This window comes from Protopterus annectens, chromosome 9.part0 (assembly GCF_019279795.1).
Source record: "Protopterus annectens isolate FY-2018-M chromosome 9.part0, PAN1.0, whole genome shotgun sequence".
NCBI lineage: Eukaryota > Metazoa > Chordata > Ceratodontiformes > Protopteridae > Protopterus > Protopterus annectens.
Window position 1 is genome coordinate 1,791,597,807 of NC_056743.1, and position 25,889 is coordinate 1,791,623,695.

The 25,889-nt window shown below is 40.8% G+C and overlaps 1 protein-coding gene across 2 annotated transcripts in view; it reads right to left on the reverse strand.

Annotated features, from left to right (window-relative positions):
• LOC122812269 (nuclear factor 1 X-type-like) overlaps window positions 1-25,889 on the reverse strand; it is a 2,275,854-nt gene that overhangs the window by 685,360 nt on the left and 1,564,605 nt on the right. The window contains exon 7 of one of the 2 annotated variants that reach the window (XM_044084667.1): window positions 19,374-19,549. In XM_044084667.1, coding sequence (XP_043940602.1) covers window positions 19,374-19,549 — 176 coding nt within the window. Of the gene's footprint in view, window positions 1-19,358; window positions 19,550-25,889 lie in introns of both variants that reach the window. The other variant, XM_044084666.1, reaches the window with a different exon arrangement.

The following is a 25,889-nucleotide window of genomic DNA, read 5'->3' on the forward strand; positions in this document are numbered from 1 at the left end:
TCAAAGGATACAGCTTTGTGGTCCAACTTGATCATTGAGAACACTTCACTCGGAAGGGATACAATCTTCTCCCATGTTTATGAGGACCAGGCCCAGGATGTACGTACCCCTAGTGAGCGTATGGACTTCTGGGGTTGTGTATGTTTAACAGTTTATAGAGGGGCAGTTGAAGTTGCCCATTAATATGGTATTGGATAGAATGAACAGTGACCAGTTCATTTAAGAAAATAGTTTAAGTTTCTTGGGTCATAGAAGGAGTCTTGCAGCTCTCATGGATACGATATGGGACTTTGCTTATGGTGGGTTGTACAAGGAGAAGCTGAAGAGTGTCATACTGCTTGAATAACCATGAGGTGTAACTGTTTTTGATGTAAATTGAGACATCTCCACCTTCTGTCCTCTTCTGTGCAGTAGCAGGTCTAAATTTATGGAAGGATACCAGTTTAGACATAAAGGAAGTATTAGTTCTTCATAAAGAAAGTGGACATTTATGGAAAATGAGATAAAATGACACACCATAAGGGCTTGCAACTCTGATACTCTTCTTGAAGAGGCAAGAGCAATTAGTAACACTGTTTTCTGTGTTAAGAACCCCCAAGACAGCCTTTTGAGCTAGCTCAAATGGGGCAAGAGTTAGTTTTTCTAACACAAAATAAGGATTCCAGGGAAGAGCCACCTGTTTTCAAGGAGGCTTCTTATGCCATATCCTTTCAAAAACATTCTGATAGGACTCTGCACTGAAAGAGGGGATCCATGAGCAGACATGCTGAAATGACTGAGAAATTAACCTTGGTTAAGGAGTAGGATAGGCCTGGGGATAATAACTCACACAAATAATTTAGCACCCGAAAAACACTAGCCCTAAACTGATGCTTATTCTTTTTTTGGTAGACTTAATTAGTACCCTGCATTGCTTATTATGTTTAATGAGGACATTATTGCCTTGCTGGGTAGTATGGGCATAACTTTCTTCATTTTGTTATATAGCCTATTTATGCTGGGATTCTACCAGGCTGGCTTGTTTTTTTGGGCTTGTCCTGTGCTTAGTTTGAGTAAACACCATTGCTTTTATGCAACTGTCCCTCCCTGCCCCCAATTTCCTCCCGCCCCCAGTACCTCTAAATTTATAGTACTATAGCCACTCCCCCACTTTCTAGATCCTATCTGCTTTCATCTGGGATAATTCCTCCCACCCCCATTCTTCTACCTACATTTTACTAGCACCTATTAGCTTTCATCTGACATTCTACCATCCCCCTTCCAGTACCTTTACCTCACCACTCTATCTTCTGGTGTTGCATTGCCGGGTAAAACAGTTCCTTAACTCACTAGCTGAATCACAGATAATGATATACTCCTCTTTACTACCCCTCTTGTTCGCACCATACCTCCTTACCTTGTATGAAAACCAGTTTCTCATGGGATTTCAGGTCCCGAAAGGCCATACTATCACCCCAGCTGTAAATCTTCCCACCTTCAACCATACTTACAGTACCAGGTCCTATCCAACATCTTGTTCAGTCTATCAACATCTCAACCCCAGGCACATTAGCTCTATATCCAAACACTACCACAAACTAATAATCAAATTCCTGAAGTTCATCACCAAGTATAGACGTAACCTAATACTTGGTGGTGATATTCACCCCAACCCTGGCCCACCCACTTCAGATACACATACCCCCTCTACTTGCAATCTAAGCTACAAACCTACAATTAATAGGCCAACTAACTCTCTCATAGCCTGTCATCTCAATATTAGAAGCATTAATTACAAGGTACATGAATTGCATGCACTTCTGGATGTCCACTCCCCTGAGATTCTCTGTTTATCTGAAAACTGGTTAAAACCTAACACTACAGACAATGAAGTGTTACCACCTGGGTACAACATACACAGGCTGGATCGTGCTTCGAGGAAGAGGGATGGGGTAGCTGTACTCTATAAATCTGAGTTGAATGTCACCTTAGATGTAATACAACCACCTCAGATTAATAACTCAGAGATTCTTGCCACCAAATTGCAACTTAATAAAAATAAATGCATTAATATCATCTGTATGTACATTCCCCCAGGTAACAATTTATCTACACTTGAAGATATCCTGCACTGGCTATCATGCCACTACCCCCAAGAAACCCTACTACTTGGATACCTTAACATAGACTGGGGCACCTGTTCTTCAGAATCCCCAACCACCCATATTAACCTGCATGCATTTACACAAATCATATCCACCCCTATCAGGATAGGTAAACCCAACCAAAAAGAAAGCATACTTCACTGGTTACTCATAAATAGTCACCCCCAACTGTACACCTCTGGTACCCTCCCTGATGGCATAAGCGATCACCTTCTCACATATGTAATTAAGCACAAAGCCATTAATTTCCAACAACCCTTATTCAGAAAGGTTAGAAACAATAAAAACTTTGACCCTGCCAAATTCCAACAAAAACTAAACTCATGTAATTGGTCTACTCTAAAACACCTCCTCTTACAGGAAGCAGTAGCATACTTTAACAACAAATTCCTTGAGATCCTTGATTTGCATGCACCTGTTCGTTCAAAGAGTACAAAGGTAAAAACTGCGCCATGGCTTTCTAAAGAGTCTAAACTCAAAATTACCCTTAGAAACAAAGTATGGGCTTTATGGCGTTCTTCTAAAGACCCCCAAGATCACATTAAATACAGGCAATCCAGGAACGAAACCAAAAAGTCTATTTTACAAGACAAAATACAATACTACTGTAATTTACAGACAGTAAATCAAAATAACACTCAGAAGTTTTGGGCAGGTTTAAATAATCTACTACATCCTGGACAAACTTCAACCCCAATCCCTGCTGCTACTATTGATAAAACCCCTGAAGATGTTTCTGACAGTTTTAACCGATTCTTTACTGAGACAATTCAAGCCCTAGCTAGCCAACTACCTCCTAGCTCCCCTGGTCCTGAAAGTAGCACCCCTAGAAACCTACACACATTCAGCTTCCAACCAGTCGCCATTTCACTTATCCGTACCTTGATCAAAAAATTAAAACCCACTACACTTTCTGCTGATCAACTCCCTGCCGAGTACCTACAAAAATCAGCTGATGCTATTGCTTACCTCGTCTCAATACTAATCAATCGAACCATAGTAGAAGCTAAAATTCCCACCATCTGGAAAATATCCTATGTAATCCCACTTCACAAAGAAGGCAGCTCTACTGAATTCTCCAGTTATAGGCCAATAGCTATACTCTCTCTCCACTTGCAAAGATTATGGAAAAATGTATTCATAGACAACTCATGCACCACCTAATCCAGAATCACCTTATGGCAGACACTCAGCATGGCTTCCATCCTCATCACAGCACTACTTCAGCTCTCCTAGCCTTTACCAACACCATAAACCATAATCGCAACAATAATTATATATCCTCAGCCATCTTCTTGGATCTTTCCAAGGCATTCGATATGGTTGATCACCAACTTTTAATCCACACCCTGCAAACATTCTGTCTAGATACTAGAGCCCTTCAATGGTTTCAGTCGTACCTGAATGGTCGACAGCAGGCTGTCCTCTGGCAGAACAAACACTCTAACCTTCTACCTAACACCCTTGGAGAACCACAAGGCTCTATACTAGGGCCCTTGCTGTTCTCCATCTTCATTAAATAGAAGTTATGTCCTTACCATAACGTTCCATGTGGAGTGTTCATCTCGCCTTTGTTCTTACACATGGGTTCGGAGCCGATCCTCGGCTCCGTGTCGGCCGCTTGCAAGCTCTGCATCGAGAAGAAGCTCGAGATCACCTAATACCCACAATCCCCCTCTGCCTTTACCTCAGATCTAGTTTGTAAGCAAACCAGCCATAGAGAGCACACACACATACCAAAATTTACATAATGATAGGATCATCTATATGCATATATACATATATATATATATATATATATATATATATATACACAAGTGTATTATACAATACAACTATTGCAACTGCAGAAGGAGAATACTCCAGACCAGGCACCAAATCGAACGTTCTTCCTAAGGGTGGGACGGGTGGGAGTGTAAGAACAAAGGCGAGATGAACACTCCACATGGAACGTTATGGTAAGGACATAACTTCTATATGTGAGAGTGTTCAATCTCGCCTTTGTTCTTACACATGGGTAGCGTCCCTAGCTCCATGATCCTGAGGAACTCACGGGAGAACGTTCTTGAGCACAGTGGAACCAAAGGTTGCCCTATCCCTAGAAACCCTGTCCACTTTGTAATGAGAGATAAATGTATGTGGTTTAGCCCAAGTAGCAGCCGCACAAATCGTGTCTAATGGTAAGCGAGCTGCGTGAGCTAAGGATGTAGATACTGATCTCGTGGAATGTCCTTTAGGTTTGACCGATAAGGTTTGATTAGAAGCCTCATAAACGTATGTGATACAATCAGTTAGCCATTTGGAAAGAGTTCGTTTCGTAACTGCTACACCCTTCCTGCTGTCAGCAAAGGCTACAAACAGTTGATCAGATTTCCTGTGATCTTTTGTTCTATCCAAATAAAATCTGAGTTGTCTATGGACATCCAATTTGTGCAACATATACTCTAATTTATTAGCGTGATTTTTGAAGAAGGTGGGTAATTCAATGGACTGATTAATATTATTAGTAGAGCAAACTTTGGGGAGAAAGGATGGATTAGTGCGAAGGGATACTCTGTCAGAGTGGAAAATTAAATAAGGGTGTTTAATAGAAAGAGCCTGAAGCTCAGACACTCACCTAGCGGATGTAATGGCCACTAGGAATAGAGTTTTCCACAATAAAAATTTCAATGGGCAAACTGAGGCTGGTTCAAAGGGGGGCAACATCAATTTAGAAAGTAAGAGGTTCAGATTCCACGGTGATGTAGGAATTCTAACTGGTGGTCTGATATGAAAAGATCCTTTTAAGAAAGCTTTACAAAGTCTGTGAGCCATAATAGGCGCACCAGATTCTTCCACATGAAAGTTAGAAATGGCAGCCAATTGCACTCTTAAAGTAGCAGGAGAAGCTCCTTCATGAAACAATTCTGTCAAAAACTCCAAGATCTTGTTCAACGGAGCTATAACAGGGTCCAAATGATGTGAATTAGCCCAGAAGATGAAACGTTTCCATTTACTGGTGTAAGTTTTTGTAGTGGAAGCTTTATGAGAAGCCACTAAAATATTCTGAACCGCTGGTGTAAGGGAATCAGACCTGGCTAGGAAGGGAAGCGGAGCAGCCAAGCTGCTAGATGGAGTGATTCGAGAGATGGGTGAGGAACTCCTGACGAGTGAGTCAGTAGATCTGGCTCTGGGTCCAGCATCCAAGGTCCCCGAATGCGGTGATGCAATAGAAAGGGGAACCAAATTTGACGAGGCCAGAATGGGACAATGAGGATTATCGTCCTCTGAAGGTTGTTGGCTTTCTGCAGAAACTTTGCAATCAGGGGAAATGGAGGAAAAGCATACAGGAGACACGGGGGCCAATCGTGCACCAGCGCGTCCCTGGGGACTTCCCCTGGAGGGGGTAATAGGGCAAAGTAGCTCCTGCATTTGGCGTTCATTGGAGACGCAAACAGATCGCAGGAAGGCTGGCCCCACTTGCAAAATATCATATTCGCAATTGACTGTTTGAGGGACCACTCGTGAGGCAACAGTATTGCTCTGCTCAGCCTGTCGGCTATGACGTTGGATGACCCCGGGATGTGCGTTGCGATCAGAAAGCGACCCGTGGACTCCGCCCATTGCCAAATTCTCATGGCCTCTCTGCATAGTTGATAAGACCTGGTTCCCCCTTGCTTGTTTATGTACCAGACTACGGACATGTTGTCTGTCTGAACTGCAATAGTCCCTAGAGGAAGAAGGGGAGCAAAGTGTTGCAACGCTAAAAACACTGCCCTCAACTCCAGAACATTGATGTGCAGATTGTACTCCAGATTGGTCCATTCGCCTTGGACTGTCTGTCCCTGAAAGATGCCCCCCCACCCTATCAGGGAAGCGTCCGTGGTTATCGTCGCTGACGGTGTGGGTAGCACAAATGGTCTTCCGCTGGAAAGGTTGCAAGTCTGAAGCCACCAAGTTAGGTGTGATTTGCATGTGTTTGTTATCAGAATTTCGTGTGTCAGGGGTAGCTGTTGGAACGACCATTGTGCAAACAGCAGCCATTGTAGAACTCTCATCTTCCCAATGGTATCGCAATGAGAGAAGCTGCCATGAGACCCAAGACCTTTAGAACCAGCTTTGCCGGGGATTTTTTGGACGACAGCAGGAGAGAAATGTTGTTTTGAAACCTCTGGTAACAACGCTTTTTAACTAGTTGTCTGTAGTAAAGTTTTGCCAGGCCTGAGGGTATAAAGCTAAGCGACCCCCGACTGCCTCCAGAGCAGGACAGTCGGGCCTCCTCTCAGGAGTGCTGGAAAGGTTTACCAGGGGGGGGTATCCCTGTCACCTTGGTTTTGCGGACCCCCTCTGCCGCCAGGGCAGCGTCTTCCACCTCTGCCCCCTCCTCTGCCTCTAGAGGGGGCATCACCCTGTGTGCCTGGGAAAGATCCTTGGGATTTTCGAAACCACATTTTCCCACCATGTTGCCCTTTGGGGTACGGTCTGGAAGGGGTGGAAAAACGGACTCCGACAGCAGACAGAGTCTTTCCCTCCTGTTCACACTGGGTAAGGGTCTCCTTTACTTTAGGGCCAAAAAGTGTGGCACCATCAAATGGGGCGTTAGTAAAGGAAGACTTGAAGGCTTCCGCAAATGAACATAAGCGTATCCAGGATTGCCTACGAAGAGCAATCGCTGAAGCCGCTGCCCTACTCAATCCTTCGGCTGCGTATGATATCAGCCTCATGGATGAGTTAACAATGGATGTAAGGGTCACCGCAGCATCTGTAGTACCCTGGAGGGTATCTCCCAACTCTTTGACTAGATCCCTCTGTAAGCGTGTAAAGTGAGTCAAATAGTTCAGGGACCGCATAGAAAAAAACCGCTGAACTAAAAATGCGCTTCCCGTATCTGTCCATAGTCCTAGAATCTCTGTTAGGCGGATGGACAGATGAGGAAGACTCCGACATCTCCTTTTTCGTGGCCGCTGCCACCACGATGGCGTCCACTGGAACTCCTTTAGTGAGGTAAGCCTTGTCTTGGGGTGCAGTGATGTACTTATTAGGCTTCCTAGGGACCGGTTCCACCGTGTCAGGTGTCTCCCATGCCCTTCGAGCAATCAACTCCATTAACTCATCGAAGGGCGGAGTGACCCAGGAGGAGGAAGGGCGAGCACCAAATGCCTTCAGCAAGACTGACTCATCCTCTGAAGGGGGGAGGGACTGCCAATCACCTCTCTGCTTCAGGATCTCCAAGATGTCAGAAAAGGAGACATCTTCTGAAGGTGACTTTGGGGACCCTTCTGACTCATCCAAGTCAGTATCAGATGTCAAAGATTCTTGTGGAGAATCTAAGTGTCTCCTCTTACACAATCTTTTCCTAGGGACCTCTTCGGGGGGAGCATCCGAAGAAGCCTCCGAGGAAGAGGGGGCACCCTCCAGGGGTGGCTGAGACACCGGTGCTCGACGCTTGGATGTGGCCGTTGGTGCAGAGGAAGATAACGGTCCTTTATGGGGAGGAGAGGCTGCTTCTACTGATGTGGTTGTCTGGGTAGACAACACCTTCCTCATGAGATCGAAGGCTCCCGGGTCCCGAGTCGAGGAATCTCCCGGTTCCGAAGAAATGGGAAGAATCCCCGAGACAGGCACCGAAGGCATCGACCCCGAGGACGGAGCCGAATCGATCCGTGCCGAGGCCCCGAGGGGAAGAGTCGCAACCGAAACGTCGGTTCGACTCTCGGCCCCGGAACCAAGGACAGATCGTCGGCTCCGAGACTCCGGTACCGGATCCGACGGAGTCGAGGTGAAAGGAGCAGACCGAGAAAAAGATGCTTCTGGCCCCGAGGGCTCCACAATCAGTAGATCAACCTCTTCCGGCTCCAATGACTGGACAGGTCTCGGAGGAGGAAGGGATGGAGATAATGGGAGGCCTTCAAGTTTCGACACCAACTGGGTGGAAACCGAAATAAGCTTGGATAGGGCCGAATGTTCCAATAACTTCTGCACCACACGGTCCACATCGATATCGGAGAGCTTAGAAGAACGGGTCGAAGGAACCGAAGACGGAGCCGACCTCAATAGTGTCGAGGGAGGGAGCTCCATCACCGGTTCCAAGACTCGAGGCTCGGAAACTGACAAAAGTTGAACACTCGGCCCCGAAGTCTGTGGAACCGGTGATCTAACTTTAGTCGAAGAGCTCGGAGCCGATGACTTGGGCTCCGACGTCTTCGATTCCTTCGAGGACTTGGATGCCTGGTCAGAAGCATCCAGAGCCTCCTGAAAGGAAGGTTTTAATAAACCCCTGTCCATTAGTTTCCTGCTCCTATCTGTCATGACCCTCCCACTGAAAGAATGACAAATAGAGCAGTCTTCTTGCAGATGGAGAGGGCCAAGACAGTAGACACAGGAACTATGGTTGTCAGTTACTGACATTTTTTGCCCACATTGGCAACGCTTGAACCCTGATTTGGCCTTTTCAGACATGTCAAAGTAAGTAGAAAGATAGTCAAATCCAGAAAAAGAGTCAAGTCCGGTAAAATTGTCAAATCCAGTAGAGAAGTCAATCTGGTTGTCAAATCCAACAAGGGGTGGTAGGCTCCGAAGAGAACTCTGACTAAGTTTTATAACTTAAACGGAACCGAGATTCCCTTGTACCTTACCACACTCACACAAATTATTATTAAACAGCTTATAACACTAAAGTACCAGAGAAAATACAAGAATAAAATTCTAATCTTATCTGAGGTGCTCGAGCTCGACCCAGTGATGCGAACGCTGCAGCGGCAAACTAGATCTGAGGTAAAGGCAGAGGGGGATTGTGGGTATTAGGTGATCTCGAGCTTCTTCTCGATGCAGCGCTTGCAAGCGGCCGACACGGAGCCGAGGATCGGCTCCGAACCCATGTGTAAGAACAAAGGCGAGATTGAACACTCTCACATCTACCTTTATACTGTCATCCCAAAAGTCAGCTGTATCCAATATGCTGATGATTCTACTCTGATTTGCTTGGCCACATCGCCAATAGAGTTATAGTCAGCTACCCGGACCACCTTTAATACAATAGAAAACTGGCTTTCTGAACGTTGTCTGATCTTAAATCCCCAAAAAACTAAAATGCTGTTATTTTCACCAACATGTAGGTCTACCGCTTTCACCTTTACCATAGATTCAAATGATGGCACAATAATCTCCCCTGACCCCTCTACAAAACTATTAGGCATCATTATAGATAATAATCTAAAATTCAACCTACATGTTAACCAAACTATCAAAACCATCAATAAAAAACTAGGGTCACTTTACAGAATAAAAGCCTTCCTAACCCCTCCAGCTAAAATTGCCATAGCTCGCTCTCACTTTCTTTCAACCCTTCTGTATGCATCCCCTCTACTCTCGAATTTAAACAAGACTGTCCTTAACAATCTCTCAATTTGCTACAACCACATTGCCAGGTTTGCCACTGGGCTGCCTTTTAGGACACATCATTGCATCAATCTAAATCAGCTTGGGTGGCTTGAACTACCCAGCCTAATCCATTATAACCAGCTGATTATGGCCTATAAAATCCTCTATAATCTGGAGAATACTCCTGCAAAAAAATATTACCACCCCCTATAACAATCCTAGACTGCTTCGATCCTCTAACAAACTACTAATTCAGACTAGCAAAATTAATAACACAGCCGGTGACTCTCTCTTTGTAAATTCTGTAAGTAGATCCTGGAACTCTCTTCCAGTTGATATTACCTTACTTTCCACCTTAGGTCAAGTTAAAACTAGACTCAAACAACATTTGTCACTTAACTGGCTATGTCAATGTATCATGCCTGGCTACTGTGTAATTTAATTTAATCCTGATTTACACTCGGGATTAACCTTAACCTGTGGAACTTGTTTAACTTGCTTACTTATGTAATCTCTGTAAATAGTCTGTTTGTAATATGTAATGCTGGTATTATGTAATGCTGTATCTGCTTACCCTTGGAGCTTTTCTCCCCGGGCCTCCGCTGAAAATGGACATGCATCCAGTTGGACTATCCCAGTCAACAAATGTAAAATAAAAATAAAAATAAAGTCTATGTATGGTTGTAAAGGGACTTGTGAACAACTTTGCACAGACAGTGATGTTCCCTGAGTTTTGGGGGAGCTTGACATTTTGACAGGGTGACACTTAAAAACAGGAAGTTAGCCTTGGAATAATTCCTAAAAGTTCTGGCGTTAGGTGGTGTCCCAAGCTTTATTTTTATTTCAAAGCATACAGATTTGTGGTCCAACCTGATCATTGAGGACACTTCACTCGGAAGGGGTACAATCTTCTCCCATGTTTATGAGGACCAGGTCTAGGATGTACATAACCCTAGTGAGTGTATGGACTTTTGGGGTTGTGTATGTTTAACAATTTATAGAGGGGTAGTTGAAGTTGCCCATTAATATGGTATTGGATAGAATGAACAGTGACCAGTTCATTTAAGAAAATAGTTTGAGTTTCTTGGGTCATAGTCCTAAATGGGTGCTTATTCTTTTCTTAGTACCAATTATAAAACATTTTCCATTCAGTAATATATCATTTTCTAGTAACAATTTTCTTGCCCCCTTTAATACCTGCTGCATATCCTCAGAAAAGAAGTAAAATTCAAATGGATATACCAAAGATCCACAAAACAGTTACATAAAATTCAAATGGATACAGAAGAACAAAATTTTAAAATAACAAAGTATACAAAACATTTTTCAAAGTGTGAATCAAAAACAGTATATATTTTTTTGACAGGAAGAGTATGAAAGAAGATGAGTCAGAAGAGAAGCAAAATGCAAACAGTATGAGATAGGAAGATAGCTAAAGAGAGAGGCCAAAGTGTGGAAGAGAGGCAGAGAAATAGTCTAAGGTAGGAGGAGTATAGAAAATCACTGTAGGTAGGATTTAAGTGAAATACTATAGTAGATAGGAATTAAGTGAATGACTGTTGGCAGGGAGAGGCAGAGATAACAGCAGATAGGAAGAGACTAGTAAGGTAGGTTTGGAAGATAGTAATGTAGGATTATGTTGGGTCATTGCAGAGGCATAGGTATAGGTATAGGCACAGACAGATCAAAGGGTAATGCAAAGGACAGATAATGTGATCCAGACACAGAAAACCTTAAGAAACTCCAGAAATCTGGATTTATAGAAATATGATGATATGCATCTTTTAAACCTAAGGTCACTAGAAAACCCATATGGAGAATATTGTGTAATAAATTGTGAAGTGACATTTTAAACTTGGGTTTTATCACAAACAGGTTCAACAAGGAAAGATCCAGTACTGGTTTCCAAGAATCTTCTTTCTTTGGCACCAGAAACACCTTGAATAAAACCTTTCCAGATGAGGAGACAACTTCTATCACTCCATGGGGCAGCCTATGCTGAATGACAGGAAGGGAAAGAAGACTTTAGTCTGGTGGATGAGGAGGAATTCATTGAAAGGAGGAAGAGACTCAAATTCCAACCTGTAACCTTGATGGATTACTCTCAGAATCTATTTGCCTGAAACTATCTATTTCCAAAAACAGAAATGAAGGTTCACACTTTCTGAAAGGATTAGGGATTGCTTGTTTGTGTGGGGGTGGGTGGGTGGGGTATTCCAACGTATTAGACTGTCCTTTATTCTAGGAGGGTCCTGTTTTCTTTTTGTAACCTCTTTGCCATTACATTTTAAATGTTTGCTTACCAGAAACTTGCTGGGTCTTTTTGTTTTGATTTTTAAAGTAGATGACAGAGGGAGTATTAAATCTCTTGGCAGTTCTGGAGAAGGAAGGCTGAAAAATCTGAGAGATCCCTTGAGTCAGCTTACCTGTCTCATCATATTACTTAAGGACCTCTGCACCAGAAGGTTCAAAAACTAAGTCTTTATGCAAAGGAAAATTTAACATTTCATTTTTACATCCTCTAGAAGATTTTGAGAATGCAACCAAACAAACCTCCTCATAACAGTCCCAGTGGCAGCAGCCCTGGAAGTTACATTGGCAGAATCATCTGCACATTTCAAGCAATGGGTAGCCACTTGAGACACAGACAACACCAAATTACACAAAGTAGATTTCTTCAAAGAAGAGGACACAGAAGCCAACATACTCTTCATATTATCAAAGAAGCAAGCATAAACTTTAACATATGAGCTTAAAATTGAGAATCCTAAACATGAGTGCTGCAGAAGAATACACTTTTTTCCCCAAATCTATCAAAAGCCTTCCCATTCTTGTCAGAAGGACAGAGATTAGACTTAACCCAATGTTTATCAGTAGCTGGGATAACTTAAGCAATAGCTGCTGGCTCAAGTCTGGTATAAGTATATAAAAATATAAGACTGAGGAACTTTATACAATTTATCTGCTTTCTTGGGGGAAAAGGGTAGCTGCCATACAAGTTACATGCTATGACAAACACATCCTTCAGAGCTGAAAGGACAGGAGGAAATGAGGTAGACTCTGGAAATTTAGGCTATAATAAATCACAACACTTTCTTTGAGACTGAGAACATACCTCTCAACTGTCCCTGATTTTCAGGGACGTCCCTGATTTTGACTTAAATTTTAACTCTGTCCCTCTTAATCCATCCTAAAACGAGTGACATTTGGAGGAAAGGTGGTGAATTACACTTAATGAATAATGACAATAATTAAGAGTTATAAATTTCTTTTACTTCGGAAAATGTGTATTAATTCATATGCTCTGATTCTGTCAATGCTTCAAGTTAATAGCACTAATATTTTAAAAGTGTCCCTGACTGTCCCTGATTTTTTCTTGACTTGTCCCTGATTCTGTTGAAATTTGTTCCTGATTGGTTGAGAGGTCTGACTGAGAAATGTCATGATTGTACCACTGAAACAAATGACTGATTCTGGAAATAATTTCAGAGAAGGAGAATCCTTCAATGGGACTGTCATTGCCACACTTTCATCAGAATCTGAGTCAGAAACCTGGGGAGACAAAACATAATCTGTCCCTCCACAATTGTTTTGAGGTTAAAAATCTTGAATCTCTTCAGAAACTGAAAAATCTCTATTAACTTTAACTGGAAACAGCCATACTGGAAAGGGCAAGAGCCTGGACTAAACTCTGAGCTAAGCCAAATAAATCACATTTGTCCACGGTAACTGAAACAGGAGAAGAACAATATCTACATCTCTCCTTTTTGACATGAAAGTTTGAAGAAACTGACATACTTTTCCTAGAAGCAACATCCCTAGGGATCAGCAGAATCTTTCTGATAAGGCAGTCTGGAATTCTCTGCCCTTTCTCCCAGGACCAACAAAAGTGCCTGTCTCTTGCCCATCAAAGGCAGTCCAAAGGCCAAAGAGGACATCTAAGCTTTGTCCATAGTAGCCATAACATCACAGGGAGCCAGGGAAAAGGATGAACAGTCTAAGGACCTAGATTTGTCCACAACAGTCACCTACTTGTGGCTAAGGCACTTTAGCAGCCTGTTGCGGTAGCAAAGGCTGTTTAACAATTTTTTTTATTCCAAGGTAAACCTGACAGCCGTAGTTGGTAAAAGAGGTAAGCTGTAAAAAAGTTGTAAAAAAAGTAACTTTTTCCCTGTTAAAACACAATAGAAATAATTTTAAACATTTTCCCCAGTTCCCAAAAGTAAAACTGTTGAACTTTGAAAGCCTGCAACAAGAACACTCTTTGGCAGCAGGAAAGCACTGAAAAAGCCAGAGAAGTCACCCTTTGGTTAGAGTGACAACTGACTCTACTCTTTGGCCTGGCTACTCATTTGCATTCCATTATCCCAGAAAGGCCTTCATGCAAATGCTTTGGAAGTAACATAGAATGCCAGAAAAAAATTCCATTCAACAGTTATATTCTGCCAAGGGAAGAAATTCTTCAGCTATACAGAGATGTAACCATGCTCATCTCAACAAGTAGCTTGTACATGATGGTCTCTTACTGGAGTAGCTGTCTGACTTGGGTCTTAGCATTTCACCAGTTAGGGTGCATGTTGTGCCATTTTATTACAACACTACCTTATAGAGAGCAAACACTGTAACTCACATAGGACTGTGAAACATTTGCTTAAGAGAGATCTTCACCTTTGTTTGTCCCTGGAGACTCCTTGTCTTCCTTGACACACAAATTTCCAAATAACAGGCTTTTCATTCTACAATTTTAACTGATGTATTAGGCAGATTTGAAGATTTTCTTTTGGTTAAATCTGCACTTTTTGGCCATTACCTCAACCTACAGTCCCTGATTTTAAAGGAAATATGCTTGGTGTTCCTCAAAGATCATGTCTTCTTAGCATTAAACCACAGTTCCTCCCTAAAGCGACCTCAGTGCTACCCTTGAATCAATCCATTCATCTTCCAATTTTCTATATGAAGGCAGATTCCAAGGAAAAGGAAAAAAAATGATATACCTTTGATGTGCACAGTGAGCTCAGGTTTTGCATAAGGTGGATGCAAGAGTGCAGAAAAATAACCTATTTTTAATTCATAGATTGTTACTAGGTTAATGACTCAAGGGGCCTTTCTATACCTATTCAAGTTTTCCCAAAAGAATAATAGTGCCCTGTAATTTCTTTTTCTCACTGTAAGGAGTGTCTGGCTGTGGTCAAGCAAACTCTATCAAAATGGATTGATAATTGCTTCATTTTTATTATTAGCAGGCCAAACATCCCTTGTCCAATGTAGCCAAATGTCACGCCATTCAGAGGTACATTGCTTGTTTAAGAATGTGTCCACTATGAATATTTGTGCTACATCCACTTGGTCATCAGTTTACACCTTTACAAGTAACATTGCCGAGACTATGTTTACAAGAGCCAGGCCTCTTTGGCACTTCAGGGTTTCAGGACTCAGCCTTCCTAGGTGTTGCTTTTTTGGATATTTTAGCTTCAGCCACCCTGAGAGAGATTTCTGATACTACTTGGGAATTTTCTTAACTATTAACCACTGTGCATTGCCCCCTGAAGAAAGATATAACAGATATGTGAGTACTCATCATAAATTTGATCTTTGAGGGGGGCCTCCACAGTGGGTAATTCTTATTCTTCCAACATTTCCATATGCTAGGATGCCCCCATCCTCCTTGTTATAAATGTACAGGTATGCCTGATGAGTTATAGTTTTATATTCTTGGTTCTGTACCTGCTGTAGTTGTGGTCATTTATTTTCAGTAGGGGTCAGAACCAGGAATCTTGGAGCACTGGGTAGGTCTAACCTCTTAGAACCAGTGTGGGCTTCCACAACATAAGCAGGTGGGATCTGCGCTGTCCCTGAGCATGGGCACTAAGGAATGCAAAGATCTGGCCTGGGATTTAGAGCAGCAGATTAAGAATATGTATGCACTATTACTGAGTTGTCTTCATTATAGTCCATGGTTTGATTCTCTCACCCTCTGTTTCTGTACAATGTAAAGCTCAGCAACTCATGTAAAGAGACAGTGCTTTTGGGTTCAGTCTGAAGAAGGTCCATATAGATCATCGCTCTGTCCTGGTTAATAAATAAATTAATTCTGTCCTAAGAAAAGGTTCTCAGAAAAGGAAATTCCAACTTTTACACACTGCAGAGGGTTTCATGAAGATCAGTTGATATAATAAATGCTTATATATTTGTTTTTATTAATCAAATATGTTCAATATTATCTGCATTTTCTGTAGTGATGAACTAATGTTGTTTGTTTAATAGATCCTAGCAGTAGCATAGCTGGGGTAGGGCGAAGGGGGAAACTGTCCTGGGCTGAAAGTGCTAGGTGGCATGACTGGATCAACCATCTGATCCAGCCATCATCCCGACCACGATTAGTGTATATTGCATTTGCATTCAAACTTGACCATTGTAGCTCTCTGTGTGTGGTCTAAATTATAGCAACTGTTTGTTACATTGTAGCAAACAGTTTGCTAGAGTTTAAAAGTAAAATTTTTTTTTTCTTTGTTCCTTTTTTTAACTCCAACCAGAGCACTATAGTGTTCCATGTGTGATCTATGCTGAAGCAACTGCTATATTTATTTCATTTTTTTTCAATTAGCTCCATGTGGGGTATAAACTGTTGTAACTGCTTATTACATTTGTTGCAAACAGTTGCTATATTTTCTGAATTCAAAAACTGCCCTACCACAATGCTTGTGCTGTCTATTCACTCAGAAAGGTTATACTAAGTGCACACATACGATACAGTTTATGGAAACCTTTATGAATCTGGGGTTTTGTCCTTTTTTATCTAAAAATCTGAGGAAGGAGGGTCAGGGTGCAGATTACTTGATTGACTTCTGCATTTCAGGAACTTTCTTTGCTCATGTTAAAGAGAAGCAGGTGGGAGGGGGCATATATCTGAGCACCTGGTTGATGTGCCAGTAGAATGACTGGACTTTTTTTTTGTTTGCTCTTCCTTTGAAGAGTGTCAGGTGGGAGGGGGTGTGTATCTGGCCACCAGGTTTGTCTGACAGTAGAAAAACTGGACCTTATTTTTTGCTCTTCCCTTGAAGACCTGCAGGTGGGAAGGGGTATGCATCTGTTCCCCTGGATGGTGTGCCACTAGAACAAGGGGTCTTTTTTTGAAGAGCTGGGGAGGCAAGGCACCATTATGGAGAGTAGTCCCAGGCGCTACCTATGGCTCTGGATCCTAGATGTTACTCTTACAGAATTATTGTACAGTGTTTCAGCTTTTTTCTTATATCCCACTTTAATCTTTTGGTCTTCAGTGAAATGACCTTTGCCCATATGATCCAAACTTGTCATTAGAATGCAATAAATAAATAAATGCATTCATATTTAACTTACATATTGCTTGTTGCCCAATACCATGTCAGAATCTGCTTCATCTATTATTATTTTAATTGTTGCTTCAGCCTGAAATAGACACTAAGTCAATGATAATTAACCTTTTTTGAGCAACTGAGCAGAGTTCCAGAAATCATGACTTATACTCTTGCAAGATTTTCAAGTGCCAGACATGCAAACTGCAATGGGGTGATATTTGTGATGTGGATATGTACATACATTTTAAATAGATTTTGACCATATTTGTCAATAATTTTAAAAATATGCGTACATTTGCAAAAATAATCCCATCAGAAATGTAAAATAAATGCATGCATACATACATAACTAAATAAATAAAGGAGCTATGGTATCACTAATCATAATATTCCTCTCTGTTGGTTACAAGTGGGTGCCGATTAAAATGTGAATGTGTTTGAGTGCTGATCTTCGGCACTACTGCCAATAGTTAGCAACATCTACTGTAAGTATCACAGACATATAAAATGTTTTTTGGCAAAAAAACATGACTGTATTTCTTTCCTGTTAACAGTCCTTCACTCTCTTGACAGATATGTTTTAAGATACTGCTCTTTCTTTGTTCCTGTTTTCTTTCTTTTAACCATTCCTTGCATCATTTTTGAGGTGTAATGACCATCGTTTTGCCTGGGCATATTTACTCCACTCTGGTTACTGTATGTTTTAAACTCTTTTGTTCTTGTCACACTGCACTTCATGTAAGCTTTGCAACAAGACATCCTTTGATAAGTTTCCCAAATTGACATCTAGGAGAACATCCTCAGAGATCAACAGTGTATCTCTTCAAATTAAATGTATACATGATTGGCTGCTTTACATTTCATGCTTTAAATTTTGATTTATTTATTTGTTTATTTTTTGAGTAGGTAAACAAGTGACAACAATTTGATATAGTGTGTATGTGAAGGTTGCTCTAATAGTCAAGTAATAATGCAGTGAGGTACAACATTGAAATTGAGACCTGTAGAGCTACCAAGATACTTTTTTACAATATGTTACACCCCAATGAAGTTGGCCTACAAATTACTCTCTACGCCATATCTGGTTTTAATTGTTCATTAATATTTGCATTTATGGCATTCAAACTGCTTGGAATTCATTTACAATGTTTTTCAATGTATGTTGCATGCCTCATTGCACTTTTTTCCAGCCTCAGTGAACAAAATGATCTAACTATCATGAATATTGTAAGTTATCTGTGCTGTCAAGTTTGCATTTTTGTAGTACTACCTCCACTGTCTTACTTACACTTTCAGTATTACCTCCACTGTCAAGAGTGCATTCTATAATAATATAACAAGATAAGTTTATTCAGTAGTTCTCTAGTATGTGAATATACCTAAACCATATGAAGAGTATAATAAAAAATAGTAACCAGTAAACTGCCAAACCTTGCTCATAGGGATTGAAAAAGTTACTACAATGGTGCTGGCAGCAGTATGAGAGTCTTGATACCCCTTCTGCGAGGCAATACAGCAGTCTGGTGAAGTCTACCAACTACTCTGCAGTAAAATGCAAAACATCTTTATGAAATGAACACATGTGCTCCATAAATGAAACCTATTTACAATCATCAACTTTCTAGCTACAATGTGCAGTTACCATAGTCATAAAAGTATACTCCCCATGGTATGCTACGAAAAAGTACAGATAATGACATGCAGGAAATATGCATACAGGAGCTGCATGATATAGCATGCAGACATTATGCTTATTATGCAAAATGTTTATTGTTCAAACTGTTTTTTTTTTTTTTGTTAGTTTGACTGATGTAACACAATATATACACTAACATAGCATGAAAATGGATGAAAACGTAAACATGTCAGACAATGTTAAACATTTTTGTACTTTTTTTTTTTGCTCGATTGCAATACAGTCTCACTCAATTTGCTGCATAACTGGTACAGGTAGCACACCATAGCTCATGCAGTATGTATCATCTGCATATCACTTTGTTTAGAAACAGGCAGCACTATTGGGTTAGGATTTATATCAGACACTAATCGTTTTTTTTTCTAGTTAAACAGAAATTTTTTCTAGTTAAATATCAAATACATAAATATTTACAGGACTGTATAAGCTTTTCTCACTGAGATTTTAGATTGGGAGTATTTATAATTCTCAGTCTTAGTAAATTAAGTACATGCAATTAACACAGTAAGTGAGTCACTGCTCTGAATATCAGGTTTTAAAATCTGCTTAAGAACACACCTACATTCATTCTATGCAAATGTTACACTGATTAATGTTGATGTGACATCCCAATCTCATGTAAAAATGGGAAAAAGGGGGCTGAAAATGATAATGATTCCAATTTTAAGGGTCCACATAATTCCCCTTCCAAATGAGTCCTGCGAGTTTCTTATACATTGTCACAACTTTATAACAGAAACAAACAACCCACAACACAAATGGCTAATACTGCACAGATTAGTCATTTAACACTTAAAAGGGTAGAAGAAAGACTTTTTGGCTTACATGTGAGATCCTCACCTGCCCTGTGCCCTGGCCAGATCCATCTGAACACACAAACTGGACAAACTCTTTCAAAGGGTCCTGGCCTGTATGGTGATGGTAGCGGATGGTTGGATGTGTGAAGTAAGGGCTAGGTTGTTGGATGATAGATGATGATGGAAAATGCAGGGCAGATGCTGACGCACGAGGACTACCTGTAAGAAAAGAACAATAAAGCAAAATGAGACTAAGGAAGTAAACAAAACCCATCCAAAAAGTTAAATTAGCCATTAATAAGGCAAATTTTAAGCCTGAGGAGTAAAATGCAGTTACAAATAATAAGCCTTCCTCCCCCACATCAAGACTTAATCATTTGTACATGATTCTTCTCACTTAGTCTTACTTTCACAAACCGATACTGGCAGAGATAACTCTGTATTCAAGGCAACTTTTACAAACTGGTAATATATTTGTGGAGATTTTAAAAGTATGATTGCTTCTCAAATAATGATAATTTAAATAGAAATAAGTTCTTCAAAATGTATGCTTTCAGTGAATACAAAATGTGATTTCAAACAAGATGTTACAGATATAAAAGAAGAAACAAATAATCAAATAACTTTTTAAGTACAGCACACAATGAAATATGTTATTTCAAGCATGCATTTGGCAGTTGAAAGTGTCTATATTTTTGCCATCCTCTGTTTGAAGTTCTTTCATAACAATATTCATTACAAGGTCACATTTCTTGTTTTAAACACAAAGTTTAAGTTTTAAAAAGTATGAACAGCAATAAAGAACTGACTAATTTTTCCCAAACTGTGCCTGCTAAATTTCTACTTAGTGCAGCTCTGAGGTCTTTATTCATTTTTTGTGCTACAGCACTCCCTGCGTCTGCAATTATGGGCACTGACATACTTGTGCTTCATGGGTTAAAACAAAACAGGATCCAAATAATGTAATTTTGGGGTTCTACTGCCTATACTCTAAAAATATTGCACAGATAAAAACATTGGCCTGATGAAGCAGTCATTATGAACTGTGAAAGCGCTTACAATACGTTTTTTATGGACTGAGTTTATGTCTGTATCGACCCGTGGTTTGGTTCGGCTACTTGCTTTTTCTTCTTGTTAACATTTTTGCTATGTTTTCCTTCTTAAAGTCAGTGGTATGTGTTTCAGAACTATACATATTTTGTAATTTAATTTACTTATTTTTTTAAAAAGGTATGGGAAATGGTCCTTCTCAGACTCCTTTCTGCTATGATCAGGGCTACAACAGCAAGGATAAATACAGTGTATATATAGATAATTTAGTGTAGCCAATCTTCTTCTTTTGGCTTTTTCCCAGTTAGGGGTCGTCACAGCGGATCACATGTCCGCTCATGATTGGTAGTGGAGTTTTACAGTGTTGAGTTGCCAGCCCGGCACCCAACCTTCCACGGAAGGCACACACACGCACGCACTCATGCCTAGGGCCAATTTAGAGTGTCCAATCCACCTACAGCATGTCTTTGGGATGTGGGAGGAAACTGAAGCACCCGGAGGAAACCCACGCGACCACAGGGAGGACATGCAGACTCCACACAGAAGGCACCCCAACTGAGGATTGAACCAGAGAACCTCTTGCTGTGAGGTGACAATGCTAACTGCTGCACCACCGTGGCCGCCCCAATTTAGTGTAGCCAATAAACCACCATATTTTGGGAAGGTGGAAGGACATGCAGAATTCCACACAGACAGTGAGCAGAGGACAGAACTGCAGATCCTATAGGGGTCTACTGTAAGTTCTTGAGTGCTGGTAGCTCACAACACAATTGCTTGTTCCCATTTGTTTAAAAAAGCAAGTGGTTAAACTCCCATTACAAAAACTCTTGTAACTACTTAACCCTCCCAACACCTGAACCTATAAAACTTTATAACTGTAACAGAATCCTAACTCTATCCCTAAAACCACCTCCCAGTTTGTAACTCAAGATCTCACTCCCTTAACCTAAAACTCCATCCCCCTCTCCCTAAAACTAAATACCCTAATCACTCACTTAAGCTAAGACTCCCTTCCACTCCCAAACCCTAAAACTCCCTTTCCCTTCTATAAACCTAAAACACCGCTACCCTAATCTTCACTTCCACTCCCCTTCCCAGCTGATTACCCAAACTGATAATCTAGTTTGAGCAAGAGCAGCAGCCTGGCCGAGCTACAAGATGCTCATATCCCTGGCTTCGAGACAGTGGTCTTCAAGCGCTTTGGGCTTGACACTTGTAGCAGACCTGAACCTAGAGCTGCATGACAAAGACCTTACCACAATTTCAAAATATTTGTGGGGATACCACAAATCAGAATAAATTTGATCCTATTGTTAAATATATTTAGAAAATAAATAAAGGTAACATTACCATGCTGAATTCTACTGTGCGCAGGAAAAGATACTATTAATAAAAGCAGGAAATATTAAAATGGTTTGAAAAAGAAAAGAAGTACATTTTGACTTACAATATTTTGAGTCCTTCACCTCTAAATGATGATATGAAGTGGAGTTGCTATATTTAATGCAAATGAATGGTATTATTTCACCCATCTGGTTACATTAAATGCTAATTGTGCGAAGTGTTTTTGAAGTATGCTATATTCGGGTGTATATCACATAACAGAAATCCCAAAATATCGAACACCATCAGCTTGAACTTGGAATGTCGAAATGTGATATAATCGAAAGCTCAGAACAGCAAATTTTTTTCCCAGGGAAAAAATTTGCTGTTCCGAGAAACACACACACAACACAAGCACACCAAAAAAAGTAATCCACACATATACACTTAAAATCCTACTTCTAATCCTACACTAAACCATACATACACTACTATCTATCCACGTACCTTAACCCAAACCCTAACCCTAAGGTCCGTAACTGTCGCACACTCACCCACCCACTCCCTAACCCTAAGGTCTGTAACTATCACACACTCACCTTACCCGCTCCCTAATCCTATCGCACACTCACCTTACCCGGTTCCTAACCCTAAGGTCCCTAACTATCACACACTCACCTTACCCGCTCATTAACCCTACGGTCCCTAACTATCACCCACTCACCTTACCCACTCTCTAACCCTAAGGCCCCTAACTATCACACACTCACCTTACCTGCTCCCTAACCCTAAGGTCCCTAACTATCCAATTTCCACACTCACCAAAACCCGGTCCGTTTGCACACTTACCTTAACCCGGTCTGTAACCTTCGCATCACAGTGGAGAAAATAGCGAAGCGGCAGAAACAGCCCACCAAATTCTTTCCCTAGAAAATAATTTGATGTTCTGCAGCTTCGCTATTTTCAGTGTTCGCTGTTTTGGGTTCGATATTATTACATTCAACATTTTACTACTTCGATGTTATGATATAAACCCCTATATTCTGACATCTAATTTAAGAGTGGGAATCAAGGCAACAGGGAAAATTTCCTCTGTTAAGAAAAATAGAGTTTTTAACTTTTCTGTGATAAATTTTGTTGCTCATAAAAAGCAACAGGACAGTTTATTATACTTCAAGATTATATTTTTCTGCCATTTGACAGCTATATACATATCTTAAACTATCCAGATTTGCTGTAGTAATAAGCTGGGTCCTCTGGTGATCAAGTTGAAATTCCTCAAGCACCAGCTGCCCAAAGCAAAACATGCAGAGAAACATGACTTTGATCACTATTTTCCATAGGATATCATTGAAAGTACAATTTCTAAGTGAGCAAATGCAGTGATTCCTTTCTTTTGGTAGATTTTTACCTTCTTGCAAACATGGAATTCAGTTAGTATGTATAACTTTGCGAGTTGTAGGGTCTTGCCTGATACATCAGGAGATGCAGGGTAGCTTGACCCTCTTGCAAAAAATGCTTGAAGTTATCTTTTTACACTTCTGTGTTTTGGGCATTATTTATTTATATTTTTTTTGCATTTTTAAAGAACCTAATATACCACATGTACAATGTTGCTTTCAATCTTTTACACAACAGATAAGATAATCTGATAGCTAAAAAGAATAATATCTGAATAACAGATAAAACGATAATGGCAGAGTGGTGTAATACTTAATATTACTGTCTTGCAATGCTTGATTCTCTGGTTCATTTTCCAGGTAGGGTGCTTTTTCTGTGCAGTTTGCCTATTTTTACTGTGAATGAATGTCTTCTTTTTTTTTAAACCAGGTTTCCAATTTCTTCTCACATTTCAAAGACACAATAACAGGTGAATTAGCATTCTCCAATTTGTAGGCATGTATACTGTGTACATGTAAGCAAGTCTGTCCTGTGATGCATGTATGTCGTGTGATGCAGTAGCATCCTTCTCAAGACTTGTCCTAAGCCTTACATCTACTGCTTGTTGGAACAGGCTCTTTCTGCTATGACCCTGAACAGGATAAAGATAGAATTGGAAAATTAAAGACTGAACATGAGATAAACAGGTTTAGACACAACTTAGAGTCCTCTTCATATTTGTTATGAAGTCATTACTTTTATTACATAGTTACATCTTTACCATTCTGATGAAATACTGATTCTACTAAAATACGGATAGGCAGAAGATCTCTGCTCTACCAGCTGTTTTTTTTTTTTGTGGCTGCCTCCACTACTATAGCATCAGCTGGGACTCCATTGATCCAGTGAGGACAGTCCAAAGAAGGGCCGAAAATTTGTCCGGGTGCTTGGGTATGGACCAGCTCCATCCATGCCCGGTGGGAAACAAGGCCAATATGTTCATCAGCTGGGGGGGTGACCCAAGACGTAGATGGTCTAGCACCAGAAGCCTCCAGGAACACTGATTCTTCAGGAGAAGGTATTTGGGATTACCAGCTACCTTTCTGCTTAAGGATTTCTAAGATATCTCCAAATGAGATGTCATCGGGTGGTAATCTGGGGGATCCTTATCCCTCATCAAAATCAGTGTCTTCCATAACTCCATGGGGGAGTAATGTGCCTCCTCTTACACCTCCTCTTCCAAGGAACCTCCTCTGTGGTATGTTCAGGGGAGGTATCGGAAGGTGGGGGGGGGATTCCTCAAGTGGAACTTTCTGGAGACTAACTGGAACTGGCTGTCCCTCTGGAGTAGGCCTGATGGATTCAGAGCTAGGAGCCAATGAGGGACAGGGGATAGAATCCGAGACATAAGATGACAATTCTCTGTGAAGACAGAAAGTCCTTTCTACCACCATGAAAGCCAAGGGAGCAGAGGAAACTCTTTCCTCACCCCTCAGAGCAGAAGCTTCCCAGGAAGGCAGGTAGGGAGCCACCCCAGATCTGAGCCTCAATGGAAGAATCAGATCCGAGCTGTCCAGGGTCAAAGGTCCAAGATGAAGGATGGATCTGATGACAATGGAGCTGAACCCAACCCCTTGGATCTGAGACCCGCTCTGATCTAAGGGTATTGGAGCAAAGCCAGTCAGGGAAATCATTGTAGTGGAGGAAGGAACTCTTCTCTGATCTAACACCAAAACTCTTGGACATCTCAGCTCTTGAGACTCCAAAACCATGGGTCATAAGGAAAAAACTAGCAAAGTTTAAGTAGGCTAACTAACTTTAAACAATTAACAATCAGATGAAAAAAAATTGTCACAATGCTTGATAGCTGATCCTATGTCTAACCACGATGTTGGCAATCGAGATCTGAGGCAATGGGGAAGGAACAAAGCATTATGTGTAGAGAAAGGAGCTTGAGAACTGGATCTGAAATCTAATGTATGCATCTGAGTCGGATCCAAGGATCAGATCTGAACTCATTAGTGAGGAAGAATGAAAAGGACAACACCAGATCTATAATTTTAAAAGGCACTTCTTGCCCCTTTAATATAGCTGAATTTAAATATTACTATATTACTCAACAAATGCACACTGTGAAGCATAATGTCTCAAAATCAGCACTTATAATTAACTACCTTTACAATTACACAATTTAAAAGTAAAATATGTGGTTCATGAATATTTAATAGCCTTCTTTTAATCCTCTATGTGCTTAAATGATATGTTCAGTACTTTAGTTGAAGTGATTGTGTATCAGAATGGTGAAAGTCATGGCTTTAAATATAAAGTTACCAAACCAAAAGTATGAAAATGAAAATAATTTTTTATGTGCAAGTGTGTGTGTGTGTGTGTGTGTGTGTGTGTGTTTGTGGAGGGGTGGGAGGAGCAAAGCCCCCACACTTCCAGTGCAAAGAGCTGTGTCTAGTGATGCCTATTTAATATAATGAACCTTAAGGATGCTATATCTTAGGATAAACAGACTTAACACAGCAACATCCAATTGAAGTACAACAGTTTAAATGGTAATAACCCAGCACTGAACTACAGTCAACGAGCTACATCACTCAAAGCAGCAGTTTTACTGCTGAGCCTACAAAGGCAAGTTTAGATGCATACATTCTGACACAACAACATGCCCCCAACAAAGTAGATAAATAGTGCCCTCATTTCTGCCTTTATCATAGTCATTAGCAATGTGCTGCAACATTTTTGGAAAAGTATTTTCTACTTTGAACATTTTGAATATTATTGGTTAGCTTTTGCTTCA